Source organism: Antrostomus carolinensis, unplaced genomic scaffold (genome assembly GCF_000700745.2).
Source record: "Antrostomus carolinensis isolate BGI_N321 unplaced genomic scaffold, ASM70074v2 scaffold3622, whole genome shotgun sequence".
NCBI classification, from domain to species: Eukaryota; Metazoa; Chordata; class Aves; order Caprimulgiformes; family Caprimulgidae; genus Antrostomus; species Antrostomus carolinensis.
Genome location: NW_010297405.1, coordinates 22,794 through 50,623, shown reverse-complemented (window position 1 = coordinate 50,623; position 27,830 = coordinate 22,794). Strand labels below are relative to the sequence as shown.

The following is a 27,830-nucleotide window of genomic DNA, read 5'->3' as shown; positions in this document are numbered from 1 at the left end:
TTTATTTTCTTGTTCCCACAGCAAAGTAGGGCTGGATTTCTTCTGTAAAAACAAAAAACCATCATAATTTCAAAAGAGCAAGATATCCAGGAACAAGTGCTGGCCAGGGTACAATCTGACTATTTATCCAAGGTTTCATTCCAAAGATGTGCAGAGTTACCTTGCTATTAAAATCTAGTAGACCATCACACTGTCACCAAATTATATCTGTATTACAAATTTTACTTCCTAGAGCTGACCTCAGCCCGGGAGGTGGCATTTTTGCACCATTTCCAAAAATGACAGTGAGGAATCCTTTGGCTGTCTTTGCCTTGACTTTCCTGGTCACTGCTAGCATAAGGGGTGTAATTGTGACAGGTTGCACTGCAGTAATTCCCACTTGATTCACCAGAAGTCCTAAGCAATAAATTACACCAGAGCCTGCACTATCTCTTTGCCATTCCATGGATTAAGGTAGCAAAGAAATATGTACTCTGGACCAGCAGGAGAGGCATTCTGGTGTGTTGGTGACAGAAAACAAAGATAAAAAAAAATTCTAGTCTGCAGTTCTGTGGTTGTACATGGGCATTAACTGTATACAGATGAAATCAAATAGGTTTTTCGCCAAGGAATGGTAGATTTCTTCAAGACTGTGGTCTCCAGCTCCTGTTAATAAGGATGTGTCTGCTGGTGGCTTTATTTTGATCTCCGTAGTTTACATTGGGTCAAGACAGTAGCATGTCCTGCTGCTGAAGTCTTGTCATATTTCTTGGGAATATTTTAGCTGTCATTATTTCTGTCATTTTTCACCCCCTCTTTTATTCACCAAGTTAAAAGCTTTCATTAAATCTCTGTCAGTAATTAGTGATGTCACAGATCCAGTAGTCGATTATGGATAGGCCCTGACTTCTAATACGTAGGGAATGGTGACAGGAGGAGGTGCAGGGCTACCGTTACAGATACAAATTTCAACCTCAGAAGATATCAGTGTTTCTTGGGTCTGTTTTCTTATCTGATATCCACCTTGTTTTTAAAGCTCACCAGTAATCTAGGAAGAAGTTCCCTGTGAATTTTTCACTTGTCCATTCTTGGCTTTGCCATGGCTCGAAATACCTTGACTTTTAAATTATTTTTCAGAGAGATCTCACAGAATGATGCCTTGGAGGTCATAGAAGCAAATGTGTTTTCCAACCTTCCCAAACTACATGAAATGTAAGTAATGAGCAATCTAAATTCAAAGGAGACAATTATAAAGATTCATTATAGGCAAGTATCAAAGTTTTTGCAGTGTAGTTCAGGTAAGCTCTGAAGAGTTCATAGCGATACAGGTACATTTGAAATCTCCCTTTGTCTTTTCCATCTTCTTATCTAACTGTACCTTTCTTTCTCTGGTCAGATGGAAACTTATTCTCAAACCTCTGCCAGTTTATAATAGACTGCTCTTTGAAATCATGCAGATCTTCTGCTATCAAAAAGAAAATGTGTTTAGTACCACTACACCATGAGACTACCACAAATATTTTAAGATCAACATATTGATATATTTCCTCTGATGTTTCGTTTTCTCTTTGCAGAAGAATTGAGAAGGCCAACAATCTCGTGTACATTGATCAAGATGCCTTCCAACACCTTCCGAGCCTCAGATATTTGTAAGATCTTCTGCTCTTTCCAAGTACTATGGTCATTTTGAATGATACAGACGTGTTTCTGTCCAACCCATGCTGGGCACTTTTGGTGATAAGACAGGAGAATGCCCTCTCCTTGCTGGTAGTTGCACATTGTCAATCTATATTTTCACCCCCTGGCCTGCACACAGTCCTCAGAAAAGCTGAACGTAATACCCTCCTTGGAGTAGTCCCACACACAAGATCATTGAGCCTTTCCATGCAATGTTGAAACTGAGTGATGAGAAATGGAGCTGGGCCTTTTTTATGTCTATAAAAACAGGTTTAGGTTGAAATTCCTCTCGAGAGCTTTGAGACAAAATCTCTCTCATCTATCTTTGCTACGGCTCTGCCTTCTGTTATACTTCATGCACATGGTCTTAAGCATTCAGATTCTCTCTTTTTTAGCAGTAGCAGTGCTATAGCAATGGTTTTCATTAACACTTGATGTGAGATGATTAAAACCCTAAAATCCAAACGTATTGATGTATGGTATAAATTTATTTCATTAGCCAGCCTCATCAAGAATGCCGTTTGCACAGCTGTGGTTGCCACATCTGTTCCCATGGGGTTGCCATCAAAATTCAGTGATAATTGAATCCATCCTTAATATAAACTGTTACCCAAAAATATTTTTACAGCTTTTAGTGCATGATCTTAACATGACTAATAATCTCTCCTCTGTATTAAAACCCCAATGCAGTCCAATGAACTCCATTTAACAGTAATTGTTTTTAATGACCGTAGCTTAAATAAGCCCCCACAGTGCTCTTTGCTGAACAACAGCATATACACCCAGCAGAATATTAACTTAATTTTTCTATGTCCATCCACCCCACCACATACACTCTGTCTTGTTTTCCTGACTTACACAAGAAGCCTTACTCATAGAAGCTTTTTTTTCCTTACTCATCCAAGAAACCTGATCACAATTTCTACATTTGAGTACATAACAGTAAGTGCTTAATTCTATGGTTAGGTATTTTGAGCTGTATCTGCTTTATCAAATTCACCAGGCACCTTGATAAACTTTAGCTTTTGTATGTGCATATCTGAAACAGATTTTCTCTTGACAGTAGAGAAATAAAGCTTTAAGTTTGCATTGTCATGAGAGGAAATCATATGCTTTTTTCCTTTCATTTCAAGCCTGAGTCATTCAGCAGTGACTGCTGTCTTTGAGTAATTCTGGCTGCCTATGAACAAAAACACAGCATTTGTTTATCACATGTAAAATCCCCAGAACAAGCTACTATGAGTACTACAGTTGTCAGATGTGCAGATGGGTAGAAAGAATGGCAGCACATTTATCTCATACAAAATTGAAGAAGAAGAAATGTGAACACACTAATGAACACACGAATTTCAGTAATTTTTTAAAATATGGGACACAGGAACTATAGGTCTTGAGAAACAGGTAAATCCTCACTTTAAATATCTAAAGTAGTGGAAATTTTTCTCTTGATGTTAGTGGATGATCCCCGTTTTGAACATTTGTCATTCCACGCTCCCATACATGTTGACTCAAATATTCAGAGATCCTACCTGTATAAAAATTCAGCTGCAGCAGCAATATTATGACCTATAGAAGGAACAGATTAAAAATATAGAGGATTGCTTGTCTATCTAACCACTCCTCACTCCTCTTTAGCTAGTTTTACTCACTAGCTAAAATCAGAGGAAAATATATTTGAGGCGTTTTTCTCTCTTGTGGGCATGCAGGACTGGAAGACTCTCCAGACTACTGTATCCCATTTCTTACTGGCTCCACTCCATTTATCCCATTAATTAAGGGCTTTATTGCCATTCTTGATGCTCTCCACTGTTCCCTGCTTTCTCTCTTTTTTTCCAGAGGAGGCTTTTCCAGAAACTCAATGATTTGGTGACTAGAATATTTCCTCTAATTTTATTCATGGCCACTTAATTCACATTCATGCTTGTGTCACAGCTTTTCTCTAATTTAAATTGATAAAATCCATCTTTGGTGTTTACTCCCCCAATGGATTTATGCTGCATCTCCTCTGTGTACTCCACCAATGGATTTATGCTGCATCTCCTCTGTGCCTTCATTTTAGGAGGCAAAAAAATGCCCCGCTTTCATGACTGTAAGTAGTAAAAAAGGTTCAGACTACATGGTTCTGAGCATCTCAACAGTTTAATGTGTCTTTCCTGTTAATTACAAGGTTTGAGGTAGCTCTGCTGGGGGTATAAACCAGTGCAACTCCTTTGGCTTCAGTGGAGCTATGTCAGTTCACACCACAGGGATCAGGACCAGGACCTGAAGACCCTGTAGAAGACTTACTCATATCACTGAGCTGGGTGTTATGCCAGGTTACACCATGCTCAAGTCACTCTCTCTGCGTACAGTATTACCTTTGTGCTTTCTCTTGGCACAGTTCTATCAGAAAGACTGTCATTTTCTCCATCCCCTTGTTTCACTCAATGATTCTTGCCTTTTTAGATACCCCGTCTTGAACAGGCAGAGAGTTGCAAGGCTTTGTCTGTGCTGCTTCAAAAATAGCTGTATAGCCACTAGGTCTTATTTATAGGCAGTCAAGAAGCTCTGGTTAGCCTTGTCAGTCCTCTCATCAGCTTCATGGGCTCGTTACAGCCACTAGTTGTTGAACATTAATGTGCTTTTATCTCCGTCAGCTTGGATACAAATACATCTCCCACTCACCCCATTCCATTTGTCTCCTGCATCATCATTACTAGTGTTGCAAAAATACTAAGGAGAGAAAAATGCCAAAAAAATGCAATGCTGAAATACTCTAAACCTTCTAGAAAAACGCAACCTTAACTTTCTCACCAGTTTCTTAGAAGCAGTGAAGAGAATTGTTAACTGGTCTTCTTGGATATATGCCAAAGAGACAGAGTGCTTCAAAATGGTAACTTACTGACCTTTTCATGGGTACAAGATTATTTATCTAGCTCATTAGGGAGAGCTGTGGCATTGTCTGTTTAATAATGTAGTGATGGCTTTTCAAACCTATTTTCTTTCCAAAATTAGTTCTCATGTGTAATCTCTGTCCTTTGGTTCTTTTTTTACAGTGGATGTGTCAGTGTCCTGTATTAAGCAATCTCAGCTTAAAATAGAAAAATTTAAATGTAACACTCCTTTCAGGTCAATTTTGAGGGCATTCAGCTGGATTGCTGGAGAGGAGGGGAAATTTAGGTTGCAAATGCATGCATTTTATTTGCAAAACAGTTCGCATTATGGAGAGCAGAGCCCAACTCCAAGGTCTTGCAGTTGTTTGTACCTGCCTGGTCTTATTTTGTGGAGGACCTGTCACACATGTACCTGGCATGCTTCCAAAACCCAAACCTGTGTTGGCTGCAGGTGCACTGAAGTCCACAGAATCACTGACCCTTTGTATGGAGTTGGCTCTTCAATAAAAGAAGTGATGCTCCTTTCCTTCTTTTGCATGGCAGCCTCATGGTTAAAGACCTTGCCCCAGAAGTGGGTGTTGTGGATGCTAGGCTTGGCTTAACCTGCAAGGCTGGGATTCATGAGTTAGAGGAATCTCTTGCTGGAGTAAGGCTCACATGAAGTATAAAGTAACCGGCATGATTAAGGGACACAAAAATAACACTTCCTGAATGATGTTGTATTTATCTCTGCCCGCTTTGGGTTTGCAATTTAGCAAATAACCACAATAAATTGATGAGGAAAATTGTGTTTCCAGTTTTGTCAGAGTAGCTCTTACTAATTTGGTGTAAAAAAGAGCAAGAATGTTTCTATATCTGGGGATAAGCAGCCAAAATCTTCCAGGAATTTTGTTCTGAAAGATTTTTTTTTTTTTTTCCTCCTTGATCATGGTGCTATGTTTTCTTAAGTGCTGACTGCAGTAAGCCTTTTCAGAAAGACAATTTAACGCTTTGGAAAGCAGCCATCAACTGTCTGAAAAACAGGTTCTTACTGAGCTGTTTATGCATGGTAAGGGGGAACTCAGTTATAGCACAGATTAAGGAGGACACTTGTTTAAAGTGAGGCTACTAAGAATGTATGCATTATATGGTAAATATATTGACAAAACTGTCCTGCAGGAAAGATATTCAGTAAATTGGATTATCTACATTCTAACAAGATTATCCACTTAAAGGTCTCTGGAGATTTACTGGTTGAATAAAAGAGAGGGAAGATCTAGGCTGCAGTCTAGCTAAATTTTTTTTTAGTTATTTTTCTGCAATTAATTACAAGAACATCCACTCCTGCTCCTAATCACTGTTCTGTGCCTCTGTGCAATCAGCACTTTGTGCTACCTGTAGATTTACTTCAATATGTAATGATTTGTCAAAGATTATTTCCTCTTCACCTCATGCTGCTCAGTTGACACCAGTACAGACTGAGTCCTGAACACTTTGGGTTACTGGAAGGATCAGGACTATGGCATCACGCAAGGAATTTGTTTCTTCATACATGTATGGTGAAGGTCCTGCTAACCATCATGGCATTTTGATATGTTGGGAGTAAATTGCGATTGGAAGCAGTTTGTTTCTTCATTTACCTATTAAGGCAAATGCATGCTGTAATTTGTGTTTAACATGTGACTCATAAAAAGAATTGCATGAATTTTTAGCATATGACTCATTTAAAGTTGGAGGCAGCTTTCAACTAAAACCATGTACATTTCCAGTAGTTTAGAGAGTGTACTTTATAATACTGCAAGGAGTTGCAAGTTCTTCTTCTATTGCTTCTAATTCTCCTTTCACAAGGTATAAGTGCAGAAGTACTTTAAATAATAAGGGCCTTGTGAAATCCACCTGCTTCATTAATCATGCTTTCTATTTATCTATACCTAACAGTTTTTCAAAGGCATTTTTGTAGAGCTTTCTTGGTCATATGTGACAGCTGTTATTTTTAAGCTAATGCAATGTCAGACCACTCTGACTCCCGAGATGAAGCAGTCATGACATTTCAGCAGCTTTCCTAAATTGACTTCTTGAATATTTACTGTACTTCTTTATTTTTTTTCCTGTATATAATATATCACTTTTTGATATAAGATGGGACAGATAACAAGTTGGCTTTTCAATGTGAATATCTGAGGATATCCAGGTACCACCTCAGAGAGCTCAGAGCAATATTTATGCAAGTAAATGACCTGTGTGTCACCCTATGTGCCCAAATATAGGATCTGGTTGTCATGTGTAGATGTTCAGTTTGTGAAACCTGAAAGGCTGCAACCCTCCTGAAACAATCTAGGTTCATAATAAACATTGAATGAATGCTGTTATTTCTTGTCAGTCTCAAAACAGTGCTTTTCCTCACCATTCAATTATTCAGGAATGAGTCTGGGGCGGGGGGGGAAATCCCATCCAGTAGTGAAAGAATATTTTTCTGTTTAAGTGCAAGGATAAAAAAATACCTTCCATATACTACTACTGTTTTTCTTAAGGAACTAACATTCTCAGTGAAAGGTTACTTTTTCTACCATCTCACATATTAAAAATGCAAAGAGATAACTGTCCTCTCAAGAACCCAATTTTTTGCTTTGTTTGGTAGAGTTAGCATGGTAATGAGGCATTTTGGTGGCTGGGAAAAACTCCCAGTTTGGTCCAGCTCCTCTTCCTTCCTGCACTCAGCACTCCTTACAGCCATCAACAGCCACCAACCATCTTCTGCTGCAAGGCACTATCATGCTTGTCCTGCCTTTGCTACTGCTCTGATTAACAAAATTTGCTTAAATTAGATGTATTACGGTTCTGTGGGTAGCTATGGCCCTGTTTCCTCACTAGCTTTGGGCACAGGGTTGTCCTTCAGATTCATCATTTCTGGGATGATGTTTCATAGACAGGAACTGCAACGCAGAGGCCAGTGATGCTTGATGTGGTGGGAGGATGGAGGTATTTAAATATGGAGGCTCAGGTCTATTTGTAGTCACACAGCTGCTGAAATGTTCCCATGTGTTTGTTTTCTCACTATTGGAGGTGCTGGGGAATAAAGTGTCCTAATTCTCTCTTATTTTCATGAAATGTTATTTCCAGTGGAATTAATGTATCTCCTATTAGAGAAGAAAGTTAAAATTGTGGTGAGTTCACACTTTTATCTTAAAAGAGCTACCATGAAAAGAATTATCCTGTATCAGTGCAGTTGATTTCTTAGAATACAGTTGGGAAATTAATATTGAGAGTTTGCTGAGATCATCAGGAGGGACCATGTAATTATCCAAGGTAGGTCCCTTGATTTCAGTGGGGCTCCTGCTTGGAAGAAAGCCCTTTTTACATTAAAACGTCAAGTTTCCCCTGGGCAAACACCCTGTATGTGGCTAAACTCTGCTTTTTGTGACTACCATTTTAAGTCCAATGCTCTTTCTTACTTGTTAACTATTGTTCTCTCCCCCTTAGGTTAATATCAAACACTGGCCTTCGGTTTTTACCTGCTGTCCATAGGATACACTCTTTTTTTTTCAGAAAGTTTTACTGTAAGTTTCAATGTCTTCTTTTTGCTTTTTAAAAACTACCTTTGAATGTTCTCCTGTTCCAACAAAACCTTTCAAGACATGATTCCCCTTGTGTTTGCTTATTAGCTTCACAGTAGCATTTTGGGTTGTAATTTTGAAGGCATTGATGACAATGTGGCCCCAAAAGTTCTCCATTCTCTCCAGGTCTCCTTTCAACAAAGCATTATAGTTTGCCTTTTACAGACTACTCTTTCTTTAACTATACTATGAGCATGTGCTTGGATGGCCCAGCGGATAGATAACAGCCTGTTACTCCTCTTTCACCTGTTGAAATCCAAACCAGGCTGGTGGCACTGAAAATTTGTTGCCATCTGGTGACAGTTTTCTGGCCTGCATGGGAAGAGTTCCTGATCTCAGAGCTGTTTTCCACGGAGAGGTGGCCACGTCACAAAGGAAAAAAAAAAAAAAAAAAGGAAAAACCACAGGGAAATATCTCTACCATACTCATTTTTTTTCACTGGCAGTAAAACTGTCCAGAGAATGAAATATGTTTTTCTGTGGCAAATTCCGATGCCAATAGGAATGTGGTGGTTTAACCACAGGTAAACCATGCAGTCCTGTGCTCACTCCTCCTACCCAGTGAGATGGGAAGGGAATCACAATAAAGGGGCACAGATCAGGATGGGGACTGGGACAGCTCACTCACCAGTTACGGTCATGGGCAAAGCAGACTCAACTTGGGGAAGAAAAATCAATTTAATTCATTACCATCCATCTGAGTAGCACAGTGAGACGTAACAACCACATCTTACAACACCTTCCCCACCCCTCCCTTCTTCCAAGGCTCAAATCACTTTGCTCCAAATTTCTCTACCTTCTCACCCCTGAGTGTCACAGGGGACAGGGAATAGGGGCTGCAGTCAGTTCACCATTGCTACTCTTCCTGGCACGAAGGTCCAGGAACAAGATGTTCCAGAGCAAGCTTCCCATGGAGTCACAGACCTCTTTGGGCTCAGCTCCCAGCTCCCAGCTCCCAGCTTGGGGACATCCACGGGCTGCAGACAGGCCTCTGATCCAGTGCACCTCCCTGGGGTCTCAATTTCAGTCACACCTGCCCTCAGACTCAGCTTTTCTGCTCCAGTGTGGAGTCCTCCATGGTCTACACTTGGGTATCTGCTCTGCCGTTGAACTTCCATGGGCTGCAGGGACCTCGTTTGCCTTCTCCTTCCTCATTCAGTTGAACTGGGTATCTGAGGTTTTCTGTCCTCCCCCTCTTCCTCCTGACAATGAAGCTCTCTCTTTGTTAAGGCCGATGGTCATCTTTTGTTCAGATCATGGCCTCTCCTCTAGGTTCTCTCCACCTTATTTTTTTCAAGACAGTCCTTCCCCTCACAAATATGGATTCGCAGTTTCTCTATTGCTAATTGGCTCAGCCTGGGCTGCAGGGGGTTGGAGCCAGGGGAGCTTTTGGGAAGCTTCCCCTCCCCCCACTGACAAAAACAGCCACACACACACACAAACCCAACACAAGGGGGGAAAAAAAAAATCTGTAAAATTTGATTAAAAAGTAGGCACTTTTTTTCATTCTGTAAAAGATCCCTTTTTTCTTTAAAAAATGCCTGTCAGCAAAAGCTTGGGGTTTTTTCACTGGAAAAGATCTTTACATCAATTTTTCAATCAGTTCTTAAGATAACTGGAAGCAGAAAACCCAGGAAATAAGCAACTATTTCTTCTCTTCCTTTGGACAAGCTATATTAATGCACAGGCAAAATTCTGCCTGTGTAAATCTCTAATTAGAAGATTTCCAGCTGTAGAAACATTAATCCTGTAATTGTCTTAGTAATGACCATTAATAAAAATAAAAATTCAAAGAAAACAGAGAAGGATGCCTGAATATAGTATACACACATATAACATGAGAAATAAATTTCTGTAATACGCTTGACATACACAGTTTTGAGAACTGCACTTCAGGGCTCCCTGAAACCATCAAGCAAACGCAAAGGTACAGAGCTACAGAGCCTTGCTCCTGTATACCTTTATGTTTATCATCAGTCTTAACTAGATTTGAATTAGTGTGTCCTGCTGAGCAAGACGGGAATATTTTCAGGTGAAATTCCTCACTTTCCTGTAAGAATAACTAGGCCTTGATACTGTTTAAGTCCCAAACTAGACCTTGTTTCAAACCCTGGCCCCACTGAGGTCAATAAGAAAATTCCTGTTGGCTTCAATTGTGCCAATATTTAAGTCCAAAAGATAGGTCTTCATGGGTCATTGGTGTTTATAAAGGTCTTGTACAGATCCTTAGCAGAGGGATACACTTCACTTGTACGGGTGCTGTGCTCCCTGCTTATTCCTACCTCTGCTGACCTCAGTTTGCAGAATAAGACCTCTGCGTAAGTGTCACTTAATGCAGAGTTCTGGCTATATTCAGCTGTCAGCATGAGATAATTTTGGAACCACGCTTGATTTCCAGCTTTGCAGATAATTCATTTCATTCTGTGCTTTCCAACAGAAACAGCATGAAAACAACCATATCCCCAGTCTAAATTATGAGTAATACTGTTTTACTTATTTGAGGTCTATTTTGAGCAAGCAACAGAATGTATATTTGTCGTTCCTTTTCTTGTATCAGTCAAAACTGCTGAAAGACTGAAATGGCTCCTTGTCATTTCAACAAACTACATTGACAGGGGTCCTGTGTCTTAAGTTCTTAAGCACATACAAAGCTTATAAGCAACCCAATTAACATCAGCAGGGGAATTATTCTTGGGCTGGTAGGTACCCTGCTGAATCAGGCCAAAAAGGCTAATGACTGCAAGAAGGGATAGCCTCAAAGCCCCTCAGCTTGCATTTTCTCGGTAGTATGTTTTCAGGAGGAACCTTCATCTGCCTCAGGGTTATAAGACCCAAGCTTTTATACATTTTAATCGATTCAGCCTATTTGGGAGGAAAATATGGGGGTGCTGGAAAAGTTTTGTTCCAGCCTTTTTTCCAGGAAGGTTTGTGCTCTGCAGACAAAATATCTTTAAAACTTAAGTCATCATTCTCTGCCTATAATCATTCCTCAGGTTGACTATTAGGAAAAATACTATGTTTGAAATAGCATATCATAGAATCATAGAATGGTTTGGGTTGGAAGGGACCTTAAAGATCATCTAGTTCCAACCTCCCTGCCATCAGCAGGGACACCTTCCACTAAACCAGATTGCTCAAAGCCTCATCCAGCCTGGCCTTAAACACGTCCAGGGAGTGGGCATCCACAGCTTCTCTGGGCAACCTGTGCCAGTGTCTCACCACCATGAGGTATTTCTTCCTAATATCTAATCTAAATCCACCCTTGTCCAGTTTAAAGCCATTACTCCTTGTTCTATCACTACCTGCCCTTGTAAAAAGTTCTCCTCAACCTTCCTGTAGGTCCCCTTCAAGTACTGGAAGGTCACTATAACATCCCCCTGGAGCCTTCTCTTCTCCAGGCTAAACAGCCCCAGCTCTCTCTGCCTGTCCTCATAGGAGAGGTGCTCCAGCCATTGGATCATCCTCACAGCCCTCCTCTGGACTTGCTCCAGGAGGTCCACATCCTGTTTGTGTTGGGGCTCCAGAACTGGACACAGTACTCTAGGTGAGGTCTCACAAGAGCAGAGTAGAGGGGCAGAATCACCTCCTTTGAGCTGCTGGTCACACTTTTCTTGATGCAGTCCAGGATAACATTTGCCTTCTGGGCTATGAGTGTGCCCACACTTTGTTTCTCATCCACCAGTACCCCCAAGTCCTTCTTCTCAGGGCTGCTCACAATCCATTCCCTGCTCATCCTGTATTTGTGTTTGGGGTTGCCCCAGCCCAGGTGTGGGACCTTGCGTTTGGCCTTGTTGAATTTCATGAGGTTTGCACAGGCCCACCTCTCAAGCCTGTCAAGGTCCCTCTGGATGGCATCCCTTCCATCCAGCATGTTGACTGAACCACACAGCTTGGTGTCACCGGCAAACTTGCTGAGGGTGCACTCAACCCCACTGTCCATGTCGTCGACAATGTTAAACAGTGCCAGTCCCAATACTGACCCCTGAGGGATGCCACTTGTCACTGATCTCCACTTGGACATTGAACTGTTGACCGTAACTCTTAGAGTTGACCATCCAGCCAATATCATATTGAAAGGCTCACAGAGGTACAAAAAGGTATAATTTCTGTTGTATTTTATTTTTCAGAGATATTCAAGACAATATCAACATACGTACCATTGAAAGAAATTCATTCACAGGCCTGAGTTCTGAAAGTGTGATTCTGTGAGTAAGGCATAGCAAATCCATTATTCTCCTTGTTAGGTCATTTTCTTCTCCAGAATAAGGTCAAGGAAACCAGCGGATGGGCACTGTTTTATACGCTTCCAAATTCAGTTTGAGGTTTTAGGCTTCTCCCCTATTTCTAATATCTCTGTATTCTGTTTTCCTGCCATGAAAAATTAATGCTTTTGTGGATTTTTTGTTGTAGTCTAATCCTGCTCTTTATTTCAGAAGCACAGTATAGAGCAAATTTAGTAATTACCGATGCCAAGGTTAAACATATTCCACCTACAACAACAGTTCCATTCGATACAAATTGTGTTCAAAAGGATGGCATGACTCATAAATATTTACAGTCAGGAACATCATTCAAAGACATTTATTGCTCGGGCAAAATATATGGAGATGATGTGGAAATGCAGTATATTTGTACACAGTGTTAATACATTGGTACAGGTCGGTTCACAATGCAGTTTCAAGCTGCATGGTTAGATGACTCTACATTCCACTTGAACAGTCATGTTTTTTAATGAACTATCTGGCTTCTTTGATCCTTTCTATTGGTATATCAAAATGTACTGTTTTCTTGCTAACAAGCTGCCTTCATTTCACCTAGCTAGTGGCCAGACTGGAAAAATTTCCCACTGTGTGTGTGCAGTTTACTTTGCATACCGAAACAGACAAGCAAGATCTGATTGACTGATTGGGCTGACGTTGATTTTGGTGGGAGCAAGGTCAGACCATCAATATTTAAAGAGAGTCCAGTAACAAGTCACTTAGCTATTATCTCTCCTTTTTCCCCCATCAGTTATGTACAACCTCTGTCTATGTCAAGTTCCCTGAAGTTTTAAACACAAGTACAGTCTTGTCAAATATGTATTCAAGGCATGATACTTTAATTGTACTGATTTATCTTTTCTCCTGTGATGATAATATTTGCTGCTCAGGATGTCCAAGCTCTGGATCTCTGCCTCCATTTTCAGTAAGGGTGTTGGTTGAAGTGAGGGGAGAATTTGTCTTAATAGAAACTTGTCTCTATAAGGTATAATGAAGTCTTGGGATTTAGGTAAAATTTTATTTGCTCTTTTTACTACTTGAATGTGATTAACCAGGTGACAAGAGTGTATAGTCCACCCTGTATGGCAACAGTGACACTAAATTTATGACCTTTGTATCTCATTGCATTAGTATCATGTTCAGTGAGAGAACACAGTAAAGTGCTAATACTGTGATTAAATGCATATATATCAGCCTGGCAGCTATGAATGGATAAGATCAATGTGATATAATAAATGTTTTAAATGCTATAAGCAGGGACATGTCTCTCCTCTGTGCCTGCTCACTCATGTCTAATAGTGCTTGCAAGTGAAGGGGACGGTGACAGTTCTCCTGATCTGACCTGACAGACATTACAGACACAAAGCTATGTACATCTGCCTGTCATGGTCAAAAGGGTAATCCTTTCAGCCAGACCCATAACTGATTTTCACACTGACCTTAGCTCACCACCTCAGACCTTAGACAAGAGAGTCTCTTGCATGCTCAGCTTTCAGTGTGAATTAGAAACAAAACATCCAGGTTTGCTAACAGTTTAATTAAATCATGCAATTTTTGCCATCAATCAGACCTGTCATTGCCTGTTGGAGAGGGTGTAAGTTGTGAAGTGACGAAGCGAGATGAAAGATTGCATCGTAAAGATGATAAATATAACTGACCCAAATGCAAATTTTTAGGACTGTGAAGGGAAGAGAGAGAAGGATGTTAAACATTAATTAGTTAATGCACTATGGTAAAAACTTGGCAGAAAGCCCCAGGAGCTTCGATTCCCAGGTTCACCACCTGTTCCTTCTCTCAGGGGATGGAGCCTGGGGAGGTGGGACTGGGGCAATGGAGCAGACAGGGAGCATGGCTTGTCAAGACAGCAGACATGGGAGGAATCAGACACTTCCTGAACAGTTTGGCACCACTGCCACCTCCCTTCCTGCCCAGTGCGGTGATGGTGAGCCTCCTCCTCCACCTGCCCTGCTGAGGATGTGAAACCACCACAAACAGTGCTCTTTTTTTCCAGTAACTGGCAAAAGTTTAAGCCATGGCCCAGTGTTTCAAAGCATCTTGAAAAAAGTAAAACTAAATGGCACCGACAGCACCAGCAGGAAAGATCCCGGTCTCACTCCTCCTGGGATTAACCTGGAACAGCCTCACTGACGCCACTGCAGCCTTCCCAGGGGAGCTGTGAGCAGCACCAGCATCTTCATCAGCTCTGCCCTTGCTTCAGAAACTTACTCTAGCTGTCATCTCTGATGGTAGTGCTCATCTGCCCTATTCACGTCTGTACTCTCCAAAGCCTTCCTCCAACAACTGTGACCTTACCAGCTGGTATTCATAGAAATTTTACCATTTGAATAGCTATTTAATATTTGTATTTGGTTGAGATCTCTTTCACTGATTTGAATTACGTACATTTTAGTTATGAAGCATGAATAAGAACACGCCATTTTTTTTTTTTCTCTATTGCAGATGGCTTAATAAAAATGGGATCCGAGAAATTGAAAATCATGCGTTTAATGGAACCTACCTGGACGAGCTGTAACTATTTCTGTCATTTACTATTCTGAAAAGCAAATATTAGAAGGTATAAACTGCTGCAAGCTATTTTTTTTTTAATCTCAGATTATTTTAGCATTAATATTGTTGTGTTTTTCAGAAATCTAAGTGATAATCACAATCTAGAAAAATTACCAAACGACGTCTTCCAAGGAGCCAATGGGCCTGTTGTTTTGTAAGTAATATTCAGATATTATTTTTCTCATTATTAACTCCCTAGAAAAGAACAGAGAAGAACATGCGAATGCCAGTCTAGATTCCAATATCTCACAAATATTGGAGTTCAAAACTGGAGAGGTAGTTCTAAATATAAAAAAACTTGGAAGCTGTATCTGAAATTTCAGTCTACATTCATGTTTTCACTTTATCCTCAAGTTTTTGGGGAGTATTTAGATCCAGGTATTTAGATCCAGATTCCTCTACACAGTTGATTAAGCTCTGTAAGAGAGTAGTTCTGCTTAATATTTTTTAGAGAAAAATGCTGTTAGATTTTTGTTTGAGGAAAATCAAGAATAGGTGAGTGGGTCCTTGGTGCTTAAATCTGAATTCCTTACCACTGAGGATCTGCCCCTGCATCTCTGGAGCTTAATTCTAAAGATTAACCCCCTACCCTACAGGGATAGAGACTGGGATATCCCATCCCCTGTAGGAGTAAGTGTGAGATATATCACGCAGTTACAACAGGATGTCTTTGTTGGGTAACAACATGAAAGCAAGACCTCAGCAGTAGAGAATTCAGCAGTAGGGTGCTCATGGATCTCAGTCACCATTACCTCCAGCCACCATGAGGTCTGAAAATGCCTCTGAGTGTGCACAACTGCACATAAGAGGTGCAACAGAGACATGGGAGTCATTCTTTACAGTCCAGAGAGGGCTAGGAGTCACCCAGAAAGGGTGAAAATGTATCATTGGAGCTGTTGGAAGATTTTATACGGAGGTTAGAGTTGATGGAAATCTTAAAAAGAGAAAGAAAAATGACTAGTTAACCTTGAGTTCAGATCAGAGCTCCTCTGAAGGCCTTTTTTCCACATTGTGATGGTCCGTGCACCTATGGTATGAAGAGCTATTGTATGGGTTACTGCATTCTTCTCCACTTCTATCACTCTCTCAAAGTGTCTTCCTTCTTTGGAAAAGACTGCTAGTGGAACATCTTTTCAGCGGTAGTATCATTGATGTTTCTTTGGAAAAGCATGGTTTCCTGCAGCAAAAGTAAATGCATTTTCTTTGCAAGCTGTAGCTGATACAGTCACATTCTGGAGGTTTATCAAATTGATTTGTCTGTATTTCAGATTCATTTGATAGTTCAATTTCTAACACTGAATTATTTGTGTAAGAATTTTTCTCTTCCATTACCAATACATCCACTATTCTATGGATGGGAAATTACCTTTTTATCCTGTCTGAGGTCATGAAAGAAGAGCCTCCTTACTCATCCGTTACTGTAGTGTACACCAGGAATGTGCTTTCACTTGTGGAAATGATTGACCCATAATCATATCTTTGCTGGGACAAATAGTGTTGCTGCAATAAAATCTGTGTTGCAGACTGCAGTGTTTATTAGAATGAGTGTCAGGATGTTTTAACTCTTGATCTTCCCGAACCAGTGTCCTGCAGTTAATTAAAATCAACTTCTGTTTTATAATTCAACGTATTAAAATAAAGTGAAAGAAACACAGAGTAAAGTCAGAAAGCACCAATCTTAGCCCTTGTACAGGCTACACAGTTTCACAAATCAATTTCTCTCTCAGGACTACAGCTCTTCGCTGAATTAGAATCTCTTTTTTAGAAAGACATAAAGTTTTAAGTTGAAGGATTTCAGCACTGACAGTAGACAAGCAGATCAAATGGCTAATTACTCCCACACCTATATGCATTCCTTCTATACAGAAACACACTGTATTTCCAACTTGGAGTTTCATAGCTTTGATTTTCAGCCATATTGTTTCATTTAATCATCTTCCAGTGCTCTCAGAGCTGCAATGGCTTACACCAACTTTTACTGAAGTCCTTAGGAGTTCTCTGGCTGCGTCCTGACTTAGATGCAGGGCAAGGTCTGGCCATGGTCCATGCTATCCTTGCAATTTGTCTTCAAGGGGAAGCCCATGTACAGGGGCCACAGGAGAGCTCCAGGAGATCCCCAGCTCAACAGCTGAGTCCCTGAAGCACAGGCAGAGATCAGTTTAGATACAAGCACAGAGAAAATTGTTCTCACCCATCAGTCTACACCTCTCTGATTTCTGCTCCTCCAGCCATTTCTTGCTATTTCTGTATGTGTGTTTCAAACCTCATCAGTTGGTCAGTGGTTTTGCTAACCAAACAGAGACTCCCAGTGGGAAAGGAAAATGACTGGAAGAGAAGTCAGATTCATTTTGTTGTTCCTGCACTGGCTGCTGTCGAGGCTGATGACTAGCAGCCAAGCAATAATAGAACAAGAACATGTATTCCAGTCACCAATGATTTCTGATTTGATTTCCTACTGCCACTTTATCATCCTGTTCATCATGCTTATTTAATTTATCAAGCCTCTAAATAGAGAGGAACGTCCCTTTGCACTGAGGTCTGTTTGTGACAACTCAGTGGAGTAAGTTACTAAACCCACCTGTACAATGTCTGTGTCTGCTGTTCAGGGGCTTGTCAGTGGTGAATCGATAACTATCCCTAATAGACGTACCAATAAACCCTTGTTGTTATACTTTCCCTAACTTGCTTCTGTTTCTGTGCAATAATGAGCATAAAAAGAAGGATCTTTAAAAGAAGAAAATATTTTCATGGAAAAATATTTAATATTTATTAAATTATCTAGAGATGCCCAGAGACCCAGTTACATTTTAGCTGTTTTTAAGTCTAGGTGATATTCCTATTCATATTTACTTGTTATCTTCACCCAGTATAATAGCATTTTTTAGCTAACAAGCCAAAGAAAACATTTTCCATGCTCTTGTTCAGAATTATGATCCCTTGTGAAGTTTCATAGGCTCTTAATGATGCCACGAGGATGCTGTCTGTGGATTTAGGCAGAAAACTGCTGTTTAGTTGTTGAGTCATGAGCATATACTCCAGGTGACAGTTTTCATTAGGCAGCATATTAAGGGCAACAGTCAGTGCATGGAACAATTGAGACTGCTCGTTGCAACTTAATTACCTCTTCAGGTGTCTAAGTCAGAAATCGATAGCCTAAAATTTCTCTTCAGCTCCTGCAAGAAACAGGTCATGCCCAGAACAACCTCAGGACCACAGTGTAGCTTCTTTCCGCCCAACATGCTGAAATTCAAAGTATTTCTGAATCCACGGATCCGTCTCGCCCTTCCAGTAGAACTTATGACCCCAGGTTAGGGTAGAGGAGTTGGGTCTGTGTTCGTTCCTCTGCTGCCACAGTTCATGGTCTAGTTGTTGAAGGTGGTACATTCCTTCAGAGCCTGGATGCAAAACCTCCAGCTGTAGGCACAGCATGGACACAAAAATAATCTTTAACCATCACCAGTAACTGTTTTATTATCTGTCTATGAGTTTGATAGATTTGTCACCCTAAGCTAAAGACCATGAGTTCAAACAGAGCCACATCCTTGTATGAATTTTGTTCTTAGAACAGAGAAGCAAATGTGTGTACAGTACATAGCAACTGTCTGAAGTTTATTACGTGCTGTTAAAACTTGGTCTCCCCCTCACGTGGCACCACTCTACTGTATTAATAAGACAATAAAAACAATTTGTGCATGTTGGGTAATAGAGATCAAATAACACATTGTCCTGACATCGTACTGTTATGGAAACTGTACCTTGGAGGGGGCATGGAGGAAATTACAAATATTGTCAGTCCAATTCCTTGATTAGGGAAAACTATTTTTCTTTTCTCAGAAAATAAAGAGTAGAGCAACCTTAGCAAGTGCTGCATCCTGGATCAGCCTCAGACCATAAGCCCACTTTGCAGAGGGCTAAGGGTGGACAGCATGATTTTGCATAATCCATTTTACTGTTGCTCTAAGAGAAAGAAGCGTGCTTTCCTGCTGGCACAAGCTGAGGGACACAGTTTTTGCCCTAGCGAGGGAAAAGTGGGGACATTTTGCCCCAGCTGTTACATTCTGGATCCATGGGGACAGGTTCCTGAGTACCTCTCAGTCTGGCGATGGACCACCCTTGGTCCTTCTTTCCTTTCCCCACCTGTGTGGCACAAGTCAAGATTTAGTGTGTGCACAATGTTTTTCCTTCTAAAGGCCTCGCTCATGCTCTCTACACTACATTCATAGCTGCTGATTCTGTCACTGCCTTTAATAGCTTGTCCCACACAGTAATTGCCTTCCACATAAATACATCTCTCCTAACCTCCTGTAATCTTACCCCTTTCTTCACTTCAGTCTGTGTTCTCTTTGTTTTTTAAACCTCTAGAAATGTTTTGTTATTTTTGTTCCTTACAGTTTGAACCATGTCACCCCTGTATCTCTTTAATCTCTTTTTCTTCCTAATGAGTAAAAAACCTGATATTCCCAACCTCTCTCCACATCTGTACCTGCCTGTGAGCTTCTCTCTTTGTATTTATTGCCTTTTCCACAACAGCCTTCCCATGATGTGATATTCATGTAACAAACTTCTTTTGTTATTTCATCAGCCTATTTTATCCCGTAACAGTATTCTGGGGTGCTTGATGCATTTACCAGGTGTTTACTAAACCCAGAATCATATGGCACTAATGGTTTATGTTCCTGATAATTCTTACTCAGAGCAGTTTGAGATTTTTTTTTTCTTTTTTTTTCTCAAACCAGGCTAATATCACTTGATTTTTGTTTGCAATATTAGTTCAGCTTTCTGGGAGGAACACCCAATTTATCCCTGGATCCTGTTTTTAGCATGGATTTCCATCTGGTCTCTTTCCAGTCACTACTCTGAGAATGAGTAGGACAGTCTAAAACACATACCCACTGTTGAGCAGAGGTAAATTTGCTTTTTACCAGGATTTTCATATGTTTTCTTGAAGGGATATTTCAAGGACAAGAATCAGTTTCCTGCCAAGTCATGGATTAGAACTCATTAAGAAGCTAAGAGCAAGGTCTACATACAATTTAAAAAAGCTTCCTGATTTAAGCAAATTTAGATCTTTGATTGAGGCAAACTTCACCTATCCTAGCCATTGCTGTGCATTTACAAACTGGAAAAGACAGAAGTAAGTGATTTCATTTGTTTTTCTTTTTGGTGCTTCTCAGCAGTTGATAGTGAATTAAATAAACTGCCTCAAAGTCTGGATAGAAAAGGTCTCTTCAGTTCAGGTAAGTAAATTGATAGAAATAAATAAATATACAATATGCATGCTACACAGTGCACTGCCTCTCCGTTACAGGGGAGTAATAAACTTTAATAGCTGTGTTAGCATCAGCATTTTCCGCAGCTGTGGCTCTAGTCCTCGCCTGTCACAGGTCCATCTTTCACTAGGACCTGCTCTCCTGGATCAGCCTGGACCCACACTGAGGACATTCAACAGGGAAAATTTTATAACTCTTCAGGAGGTAGCTGGAGGGAAAGCTGTATTTGCAGAGAAGCTGGTAATACTTGGCCATCAATTCAGGAGGGGAACAGGACCACTGAGTGACCTTAAACTCTTCTCTCAGAAAGCCACACTGATGTTGGAACACTGTCCAACAAAGTGCCACAGATATGTTATCTGTCAAGTCTACATACACAACATGTTTGGACATGATTTCTGAAATGGTTCACCTAGAGCAGACCTCTTACACCCAAATCAACAGAGTGGGGTGGGAGGGCAGGGCATCTTTTATAGACTCCCAAAGTAAATTTTTATGCTTTTTTAAATTTTCCATTAGCAAGTTGTAGTGACACTTCAGGTATCAGTGGTTCTCATTGAGTATTTTTGGCTAGTCAGATAGACTTTAAATATACACTTTAATGAGCTAATGAACTTCCTGCACTTGTGCCACTGGAAAACATGAGGAGCTGGTACCTGAAGAAACCTCTGTTATTGTTCAAAGTTCTTCCTTTACTGGATGTCCTCAAAGACTTGGAATATGCCATGGCAAAAAAAAAGATGTGGTTCATTGTTACAATTCAAGACATTGTCTTCAGAAGTTGCCTAAAACCTCAAAGAAAAGTAAAACCATGCAGAGAAAGCATAAAGTATTAGTAGCTTCTATTTTCATACTTATAATAGCCATTTATTTACTTTTAACATTGTATTGTTACCAGGTAGTGAAAGATAACTGGCCTTGCTTGTGCTCATAGCTAATAAATATCACTTACGTGTGTTTGCAAAACCACCAGTGAAAGAGTGCAAGTCTGATGGTGGAGACTGCAGTGATAATGGAAGTATCTGACAGAATACATCCCCTATTGCCATATTTGATCCAAAATGCTAAACTTTTTGCTAGGACAGTTTATCAGCAGGAGCCATTTTCACATACTTCTGCAGGCTTATGCAGGCACAGTGCTTGGTAGCTTGCTAAGTAGAAACGTCTTTCTAGCACTGGTGGCAAAGTGAAATTTACCGGAGTCCAATGGAATCTGTGAAGGGATCTTGATATCACTATGATTCATATTTTTGAAGGTTCTTGGTTTCTGGGCTGCTTGTGCCAAATCAGTACCCTAATCCCAGAATCAACTCCTTAAATTAGGCAACTGGACTTTTCAAAAACAGAGTAATAGTTACTATTGAAGGAAAAGTACAGGAGGAAATGATCCTAACATTTTGGTAAGCTCTCAGTGTCTAGTCCCCTCATTTGGGCTTCAAATAATTTCTGTGTGAAAGGGTTGTCAAGCATTGGAACAGGCTGCCCAGGGAAGTGGTTGAGTCACCATCCCTGGAGGTATTTAAAAGACTTGTAGCTGTGGTGCTTAGATGTGGTCCCTAGACATGGTTTAGTGGGGGACTTGGCAGTATTAGGTTTATGGTTGGACCCCATGATCTTAAAGGTCTTTTCCAACCTATATGATTCAGTGATTCTATGTCACGCTTGCCCCAGGGGATTGAAGCCCACAGCACTCACTTCCCACTTCATACAGCCCCATTTTTAGAAGCTTCTGCCCTGGTAGGTAAGAAGCCAAGGAGGACACTGATAACCTTTCCCACAGGCTGGGCAAGTGCCATTTTGCAAATAAATGCCAATGAACTGTGCAGAACTCACATAACCCAAGTACGGATGGACAACGAGCTGGGCTGGAGCACCACGCAGTGGTGAGGCTGCTTCTGGAGCAAGTCCGGTCACGACTTCATGGTCCCCTATAGTATCAGGTGTAATGCAATGGTAAGAAATAGTATACAAGTTGGAGATGCTCTTCTTTATATGATATATGGTTACTTGAATAAATGTGCATGTGAACAGTATGACTTTGGTCAACGAAACAAAGTTGATTGTATTTATATGTCCTTAATAGTTACCAGATGTATCCTTTAAAAAATATTAAGCGTAAATGCAAAATTATCAGAACCCATTATTTAGATCAACCCTTCCTGTTAACTGCTTTAAATCATAATTAAAAATGATGATTTCTTTCACACAGTCATGTGTCTTGTACTGAAATTGGCGGGAGACTGATTCCCTCTTTCCACCTGAAGAAGAGAGAATGGATGCATTTTAGTTCAGTTTGAATACCGAAGGAATTACCATACACTTCAGCAGAGATTAGTCACACATACAGTAGCTACACCTGCTTTCATTTCAAAGCAGTTTTCTTGATAGCTGGCACAAGCTGTGTGTGCACTGAGGACTGCTTGGGTTGTTTAAGGGTTATTAATAGTTTGCAGTGCTTGATCACACAACGTGTTTTGTCTCCCTGGCAAGAGCTGTGCTTGATTCAATGCAGCAGTCACTGCTTGTGGTGGTGAGAACCGTGATATGACCTGACTTGCCATGCAGCTTCACAGGAGACGGTCATTCTCCCATGGCCATTTGGGTCTCAGAATACTTCCAGGTAGTCCTGGGAAGATAAGAAGGATGCCTCGTCATCCCCAGAAGTGCATTTCTAAGGATCACAACAGTAGTTGGTGTTTACATGGGAAATCTGGGAAGGAATTAAGACAGGGATGTGTAACCCCTTTCTGGCTGCTCCATTTACCTAAGATTTCCCTTCTTTGAGACTTTTGCAGTACTCAAGACCCCTAGATAAAATAAGTTGCCATAGTGGATCATGCTCAATCCCCTCTCCTGAATCCGTCTGCACCAGCAAACAAGTTCTGTATGACAACAGAAAGCTTAAAACTGTTACAAGGGCAGTGCTTTCAATATTTTGGAGGATATCACATCACGCAGAGCTCTGCCAGACTGAGACACAAATTAAAACATAGACCATTTTGATATTTTTTTCCCCATTCCAAGAAGGATTATATGATAAATATTGATCTGTAGATTTATGACATTAGAATATTGTGATGCTGGCCTAACAGAAGGTAAACTTCTTTTTAGGGTAAGCCCAGTGCAGTATGTTGAGCTCCCCTCACATTTTTCTGTGACTGGAAAATAATATCCTTGATGGGTGGATAGGGCAGAGGCTGGATGTTAAAATCCTCCACTTGACATACATCATTATGAACTTCAGCAAGCTTTTGGCTTTCTTTGACATCAAGATCACCTTCTGCCTAAAAGAATGACATTGATATGACTCTGTCCTTACACTTGATCATTATTCTTTGAAGGAGCTGTCACTTGAAATCCTATTTTTTTAAAAAAACTTGGCATCATCAGGAGTCGTGTTTGGGCCTCGTCTCATGAGAACATAGCATCAGTTACTCACAACTCACTTGATGTCACTTTGCAGTGAGGATGATCGGTCTAGATGGGGCTTGATACAGAACTTAGGTCAGGACTATTTATTCTGAACATGTTCCTTTGCACAAAAGATCCTGCTGCCACTGGACCCATATGGAGCGCACAAAATAACTCCTTGTACAAAGGCAGTAATTTTTGTTAGAGCACTCTGACAATTTTAGTGTTGTTGAGTTGTCCTTTCTCTAGTTTGTTTTTCAGAGGGTTTACCTGAGCAAAGCAATGTTAAACAGTCACAGAGAGTTACAAATAGACTGAAAAAATTAACTGTGTTACAATACCTACCATCTCAAAAGGAAGCAAGCATCCCTTGCCTAAAATTGTTTTAGCTTGTTGCTTTTGATGCACTGTGCAGCAGTAAGGACAAATATCCCAGGGCAAAGAACTGGTAAGTAGTCAGTACCAGAGGATGGCTCTTCTTTCGTTTGGGAGTTTGCAACTGCCCATCTTACCTGCTCGTGGTACAGGTAAGCAGTCAGGAGATTCCTCAACACCCATCCTCGGAGCAAACTGAGTACCTTACTCCGAGGGAACCTGATTTTATTTGGGACTGATGGTCGTAATATAATTCAAGAATGAATAAATTGTAATAATCAGAAATATTTAATTGGCCTTGTATAACAGTCTTATCAGGGGACAGATTTAGCTCCAGTCAGTGCATCCATAATTTAGGAAAAGGTTTATTTTTAACTCATAGCTGAGAAATGACTGGATAAAAACATTTTGCTCAGTTCATTTATGAAGAATCATCAATTGTAGTAGCTTTCCCTCAGTTCATTTATGAAGAATCACCAATTGCTGTGGCTTTCAGTGCCCTCAAGTGCCTGTAGCACTCAAAACCTAGGGACTTTCTCTCCTTTTATTGCTCCTTGGAAGCATATATTCCCTTTCAGCTAGAGAACTGTTGATATATTGATCAATACATGGGACCCCTCACTCATCCTTATGTGAGCAGAACACAAGGGAACAAAACGTAATGCCTTGTTATTGCTATTGTGACCTCCATAGTGCATATTTGACCTCACAGAAAATCAGTTTTCTGCCTCAGTTGACAGGTAAGATAAAAAATATTGATAATAGTAGAGGATGCTCAGAACCTCATAGGAAACGTTCCTCACCTTCTGGTGCTGGGCCTTCATTAGTTTTCCTTTCTTGCAGACCTTTTAAACTCGATTTTTGGAAGATGCAGTGAGTGCACAAAGTCAAAGGGTAAAATCAGGTTACAAAAAAAAAAAAAAAAAAATTACCTTTTAAGCTGCTACCAATTATTTAACCGTTTCAGCCTAACTTGCCCAGAAAGCTCTTCTCTCAGCTGTGCTGCAAATCAGGGTGGAAGATAAGGTGGGGTCCTGTCCTAGAAATTATACAGCTAAATTGCTGTCTAGGCTGTAGTTGAAAGTAGGCAGAGCTGAACTGTGTTGGTTTTGCAACACATTGTCAGCTGTTTTATTCCCTAACTCAGATTAGGTCTGGATCCATTTTATGTATAAAGCCATGAATGCAAGTTTCTGGGACACTAAACTTCAAAGGCAGCCTAAGAGAAGCAGCTGATAAAGTCTGACCCTTTACTTCTTATTGACATGCCTTGATATTTTTTAGCTTGGTGGAGCTGATCATCTTTCTATCATCTCAGCCAAAATATTTGTTTCTTCCTTTGGTCTAGGTATGAAGAAGAAGGGCATAGAGTTAATCCGCTAGGAAATAAAGCCAAACACAAAACTGTCAAAAAATACTAATTTTGTTTTCCTTTATTTCTTTTATCTCCCTTTTCTAAAATATGCAAAATGTTTTTAAAAGATTTTCTGACAGAAACAAAAGCAACTACTGTTTCTATAGAAATACTGGGTTGATTTGGTGTGATGTGGTTTCATTTGGTTTGGCTTGGCTTGGCTTCACCTCGTTTGGTTTCAAATCCATTTTATTTGACAAACAGTTTTTAAGGAAAGTGACCTGCCAAGTCTTGTGTTTGTATCAGTGTTGACATCTGGCTTCCAGAGATTATTTGGAAGACTGCATGAACTTATTTATGCTATATATGTGTGTTAATGGCCAGTTACCAATATGATATGAGATACTCAAAATGAAGGGCACAAACTGCAGTTTTTCTGTGCCCTGAAGGAGTTATAAGATTGAATACGGCACATTGATTGCCAAAAACTATAGGAAGAAGGGAATTTGAGAGTGATACTAAGGGATAGTAGCATTATTGTGATTATACAGACTCCTTATGGGCACAGATGAATTGACTCATTTTTCACAGTTCAGTCTTATGTAGGAATTAATCAAGTGTTTCCCCAATGCAAGAATCAGCTTATGAATGACAGGGTATGTGAGAAATTTGGTTGAAGTAAGGACAGCTTCTTACAGGATGCACCTGTCTAGGTGGATAACTGCATCATGATTGTTAGTAAAGTAAACATCAGGCTTTTTTCCCTTATGTTTTATGATTTTTCTAAATCATTTACACTTTCATGTAATATTTTATAAATAGGGGCCAGCCAGATTATTAATTTCAAGCTCCAGGGTACTCTATATAATCAGCTAACCAGAAAAACTGAGATGTTAATGGAAACAGGATGATTTCATGTTTGTTGTATGCCTCACGCTGTGTCTCTTAGTTTCCAACTCTACTCTTTTTACAATTTCAGCACTGAATTGCATCCAATATGTACCATATCTCAGGCCAAGCAAGACCATGATGAGAAGCCTGGTGATAAGATGCTTAGAAGATCTGCAGCTGAAGATTATATTTCCAACTATGGCATAGGATTTGACCCAGCAGAGAATGAATTTGACTATGGTTTATGCAATGAAATAGTTAACGTAGCTTGCTCACCTAAACCTGACGCTTTCAATCCATGTGAAGATATAATGGGATACAACATTCTGAGAGTCCTGATATGGTTTATCAATGTTTTAGCTATCACTGGGAACATCGTAGTCCTCATTATTTTAATAAGCAGTCAATACAAACTGACCGTACCTCGTTTTCTAATGTGCAATCTTGCATTTGCAGATCTCTGCATAGGTATCTATCTGTTGTTTATCGCATCTGTAGATATCCAGACCAAAAGCCAGTATTACAACTATGCCATAGACTGGCAAACTGGGGCAGGGTGCAACGCTGCAGGATTTTTTACAGTGTTTGCAAGTGAACTCTCAGTCTACACGCTGACTGTGATAACTCTGGAAAGGTGGCATACCATCACCTATGCCATGCAACTGGACCGCAAGGTTCGATTTCGTCATGCTGTGATAATAATGATTTTTGGCTGGATATTTGCTTTCACAGTGGCACTTCTTCCCATATTTGGAGTCAGCAGCTACATGAAGGTCAGCATCTGTTTGCCCATGGATATAGAAACGCCATTTTCTCAGGCTTATGTTATATTCCTTTTAGTGTTGAATGTACTCGCATTTGTGGTCATATGTGCCTGCTACATCTGCATCTACTTTACTGTGAGAAACCCTAATGTCATCTCTTCAAACAGTGACACCAAGATTGCCAAGCGCATGGCCATACTGATCTTCACAGACTTCCTCTGCATGGCACCAATATCTTTTTTTGCAATATCAGCCTCACTCAAAGTTCCTCTCATCACAGTGTCCAAATCCAAGATCCTTTTGGTTTTGTTTTACCCCATCAATTCCTGTGCTAACCCTTTTCTCTATGCCATTTTCACAAAGACTTTCCGCAGGGATTTCTTCATTCTGTTGAGCAAGTTTGGTTGCTGTGAAATGCAAGCCCAGATTTACAAAACAGAGACCTCCTCATCTGCTCATAATTTCCACACAAGAAATGGACATTGCCCTCCTGCATCAAAAAACAGTGATGGGACTATTTATTCATTAGTTCCTCTGAATCACTTGAACTGAAGTGCTTGCATGAATTTGTGTCTGAGACAGTGTGATAATCACTTTCAACTGTGAATTTGAAGAATGACTTCAGCATAGCACGTAAACTTATTTTTTATGAGAAAAAAAAATATTTTCCCTTTGCTATTTTTGTTCAATGAACAACCATCAGAGATGACACATCATCTTCATCAGTCCTTGAAGGACAAAGAACAAAACTTCAATATGTGCCAAAGTGTCCTTGTAGAATTGTCTCAAGAAATAAATAAGATTATAAACTTGTAT

The 27,830-nt window shown here is 40.2% G+C and overlaps 1 protein-coding gene across 1 annotated transcript in view; it reads left to right on the top strand.

Annotated features, from left to right (window-relative positions):
* The window catches only part of FSHR (follicle stimulating hormone receptor), an 80,132-nt gene extending 52,566 nt beyond the window's left edge, over positions 1-27,566 (top strand). Inside the window, 9 exon segments of the mRNA XM_010162092.2 lie at positions 1,117-1,191; positions 1,554-1,628; positions 7,989-8,046; positions 8,049-8,065; positions 12,250-12,327; positions 14,842-14,910; positions 15,029-15,103; positions 19,898-20,083; positions 26,339-27,566. Of these exon segments, the coding sequence (XP_010160394.1) occupies positions 1,117-1,191; positions 1,554-1,628; positions 7,989-8,046; positions 8,049-8,065; positions 12,250-12,327; positions 14,842-14,910; positions 15,029-15,103; positions 19,898-20,083; positions 26,339-27,566 (1,861 nt within the window).
* Positions 27,567-27,830: the final 264 nt, after the last annotated feature.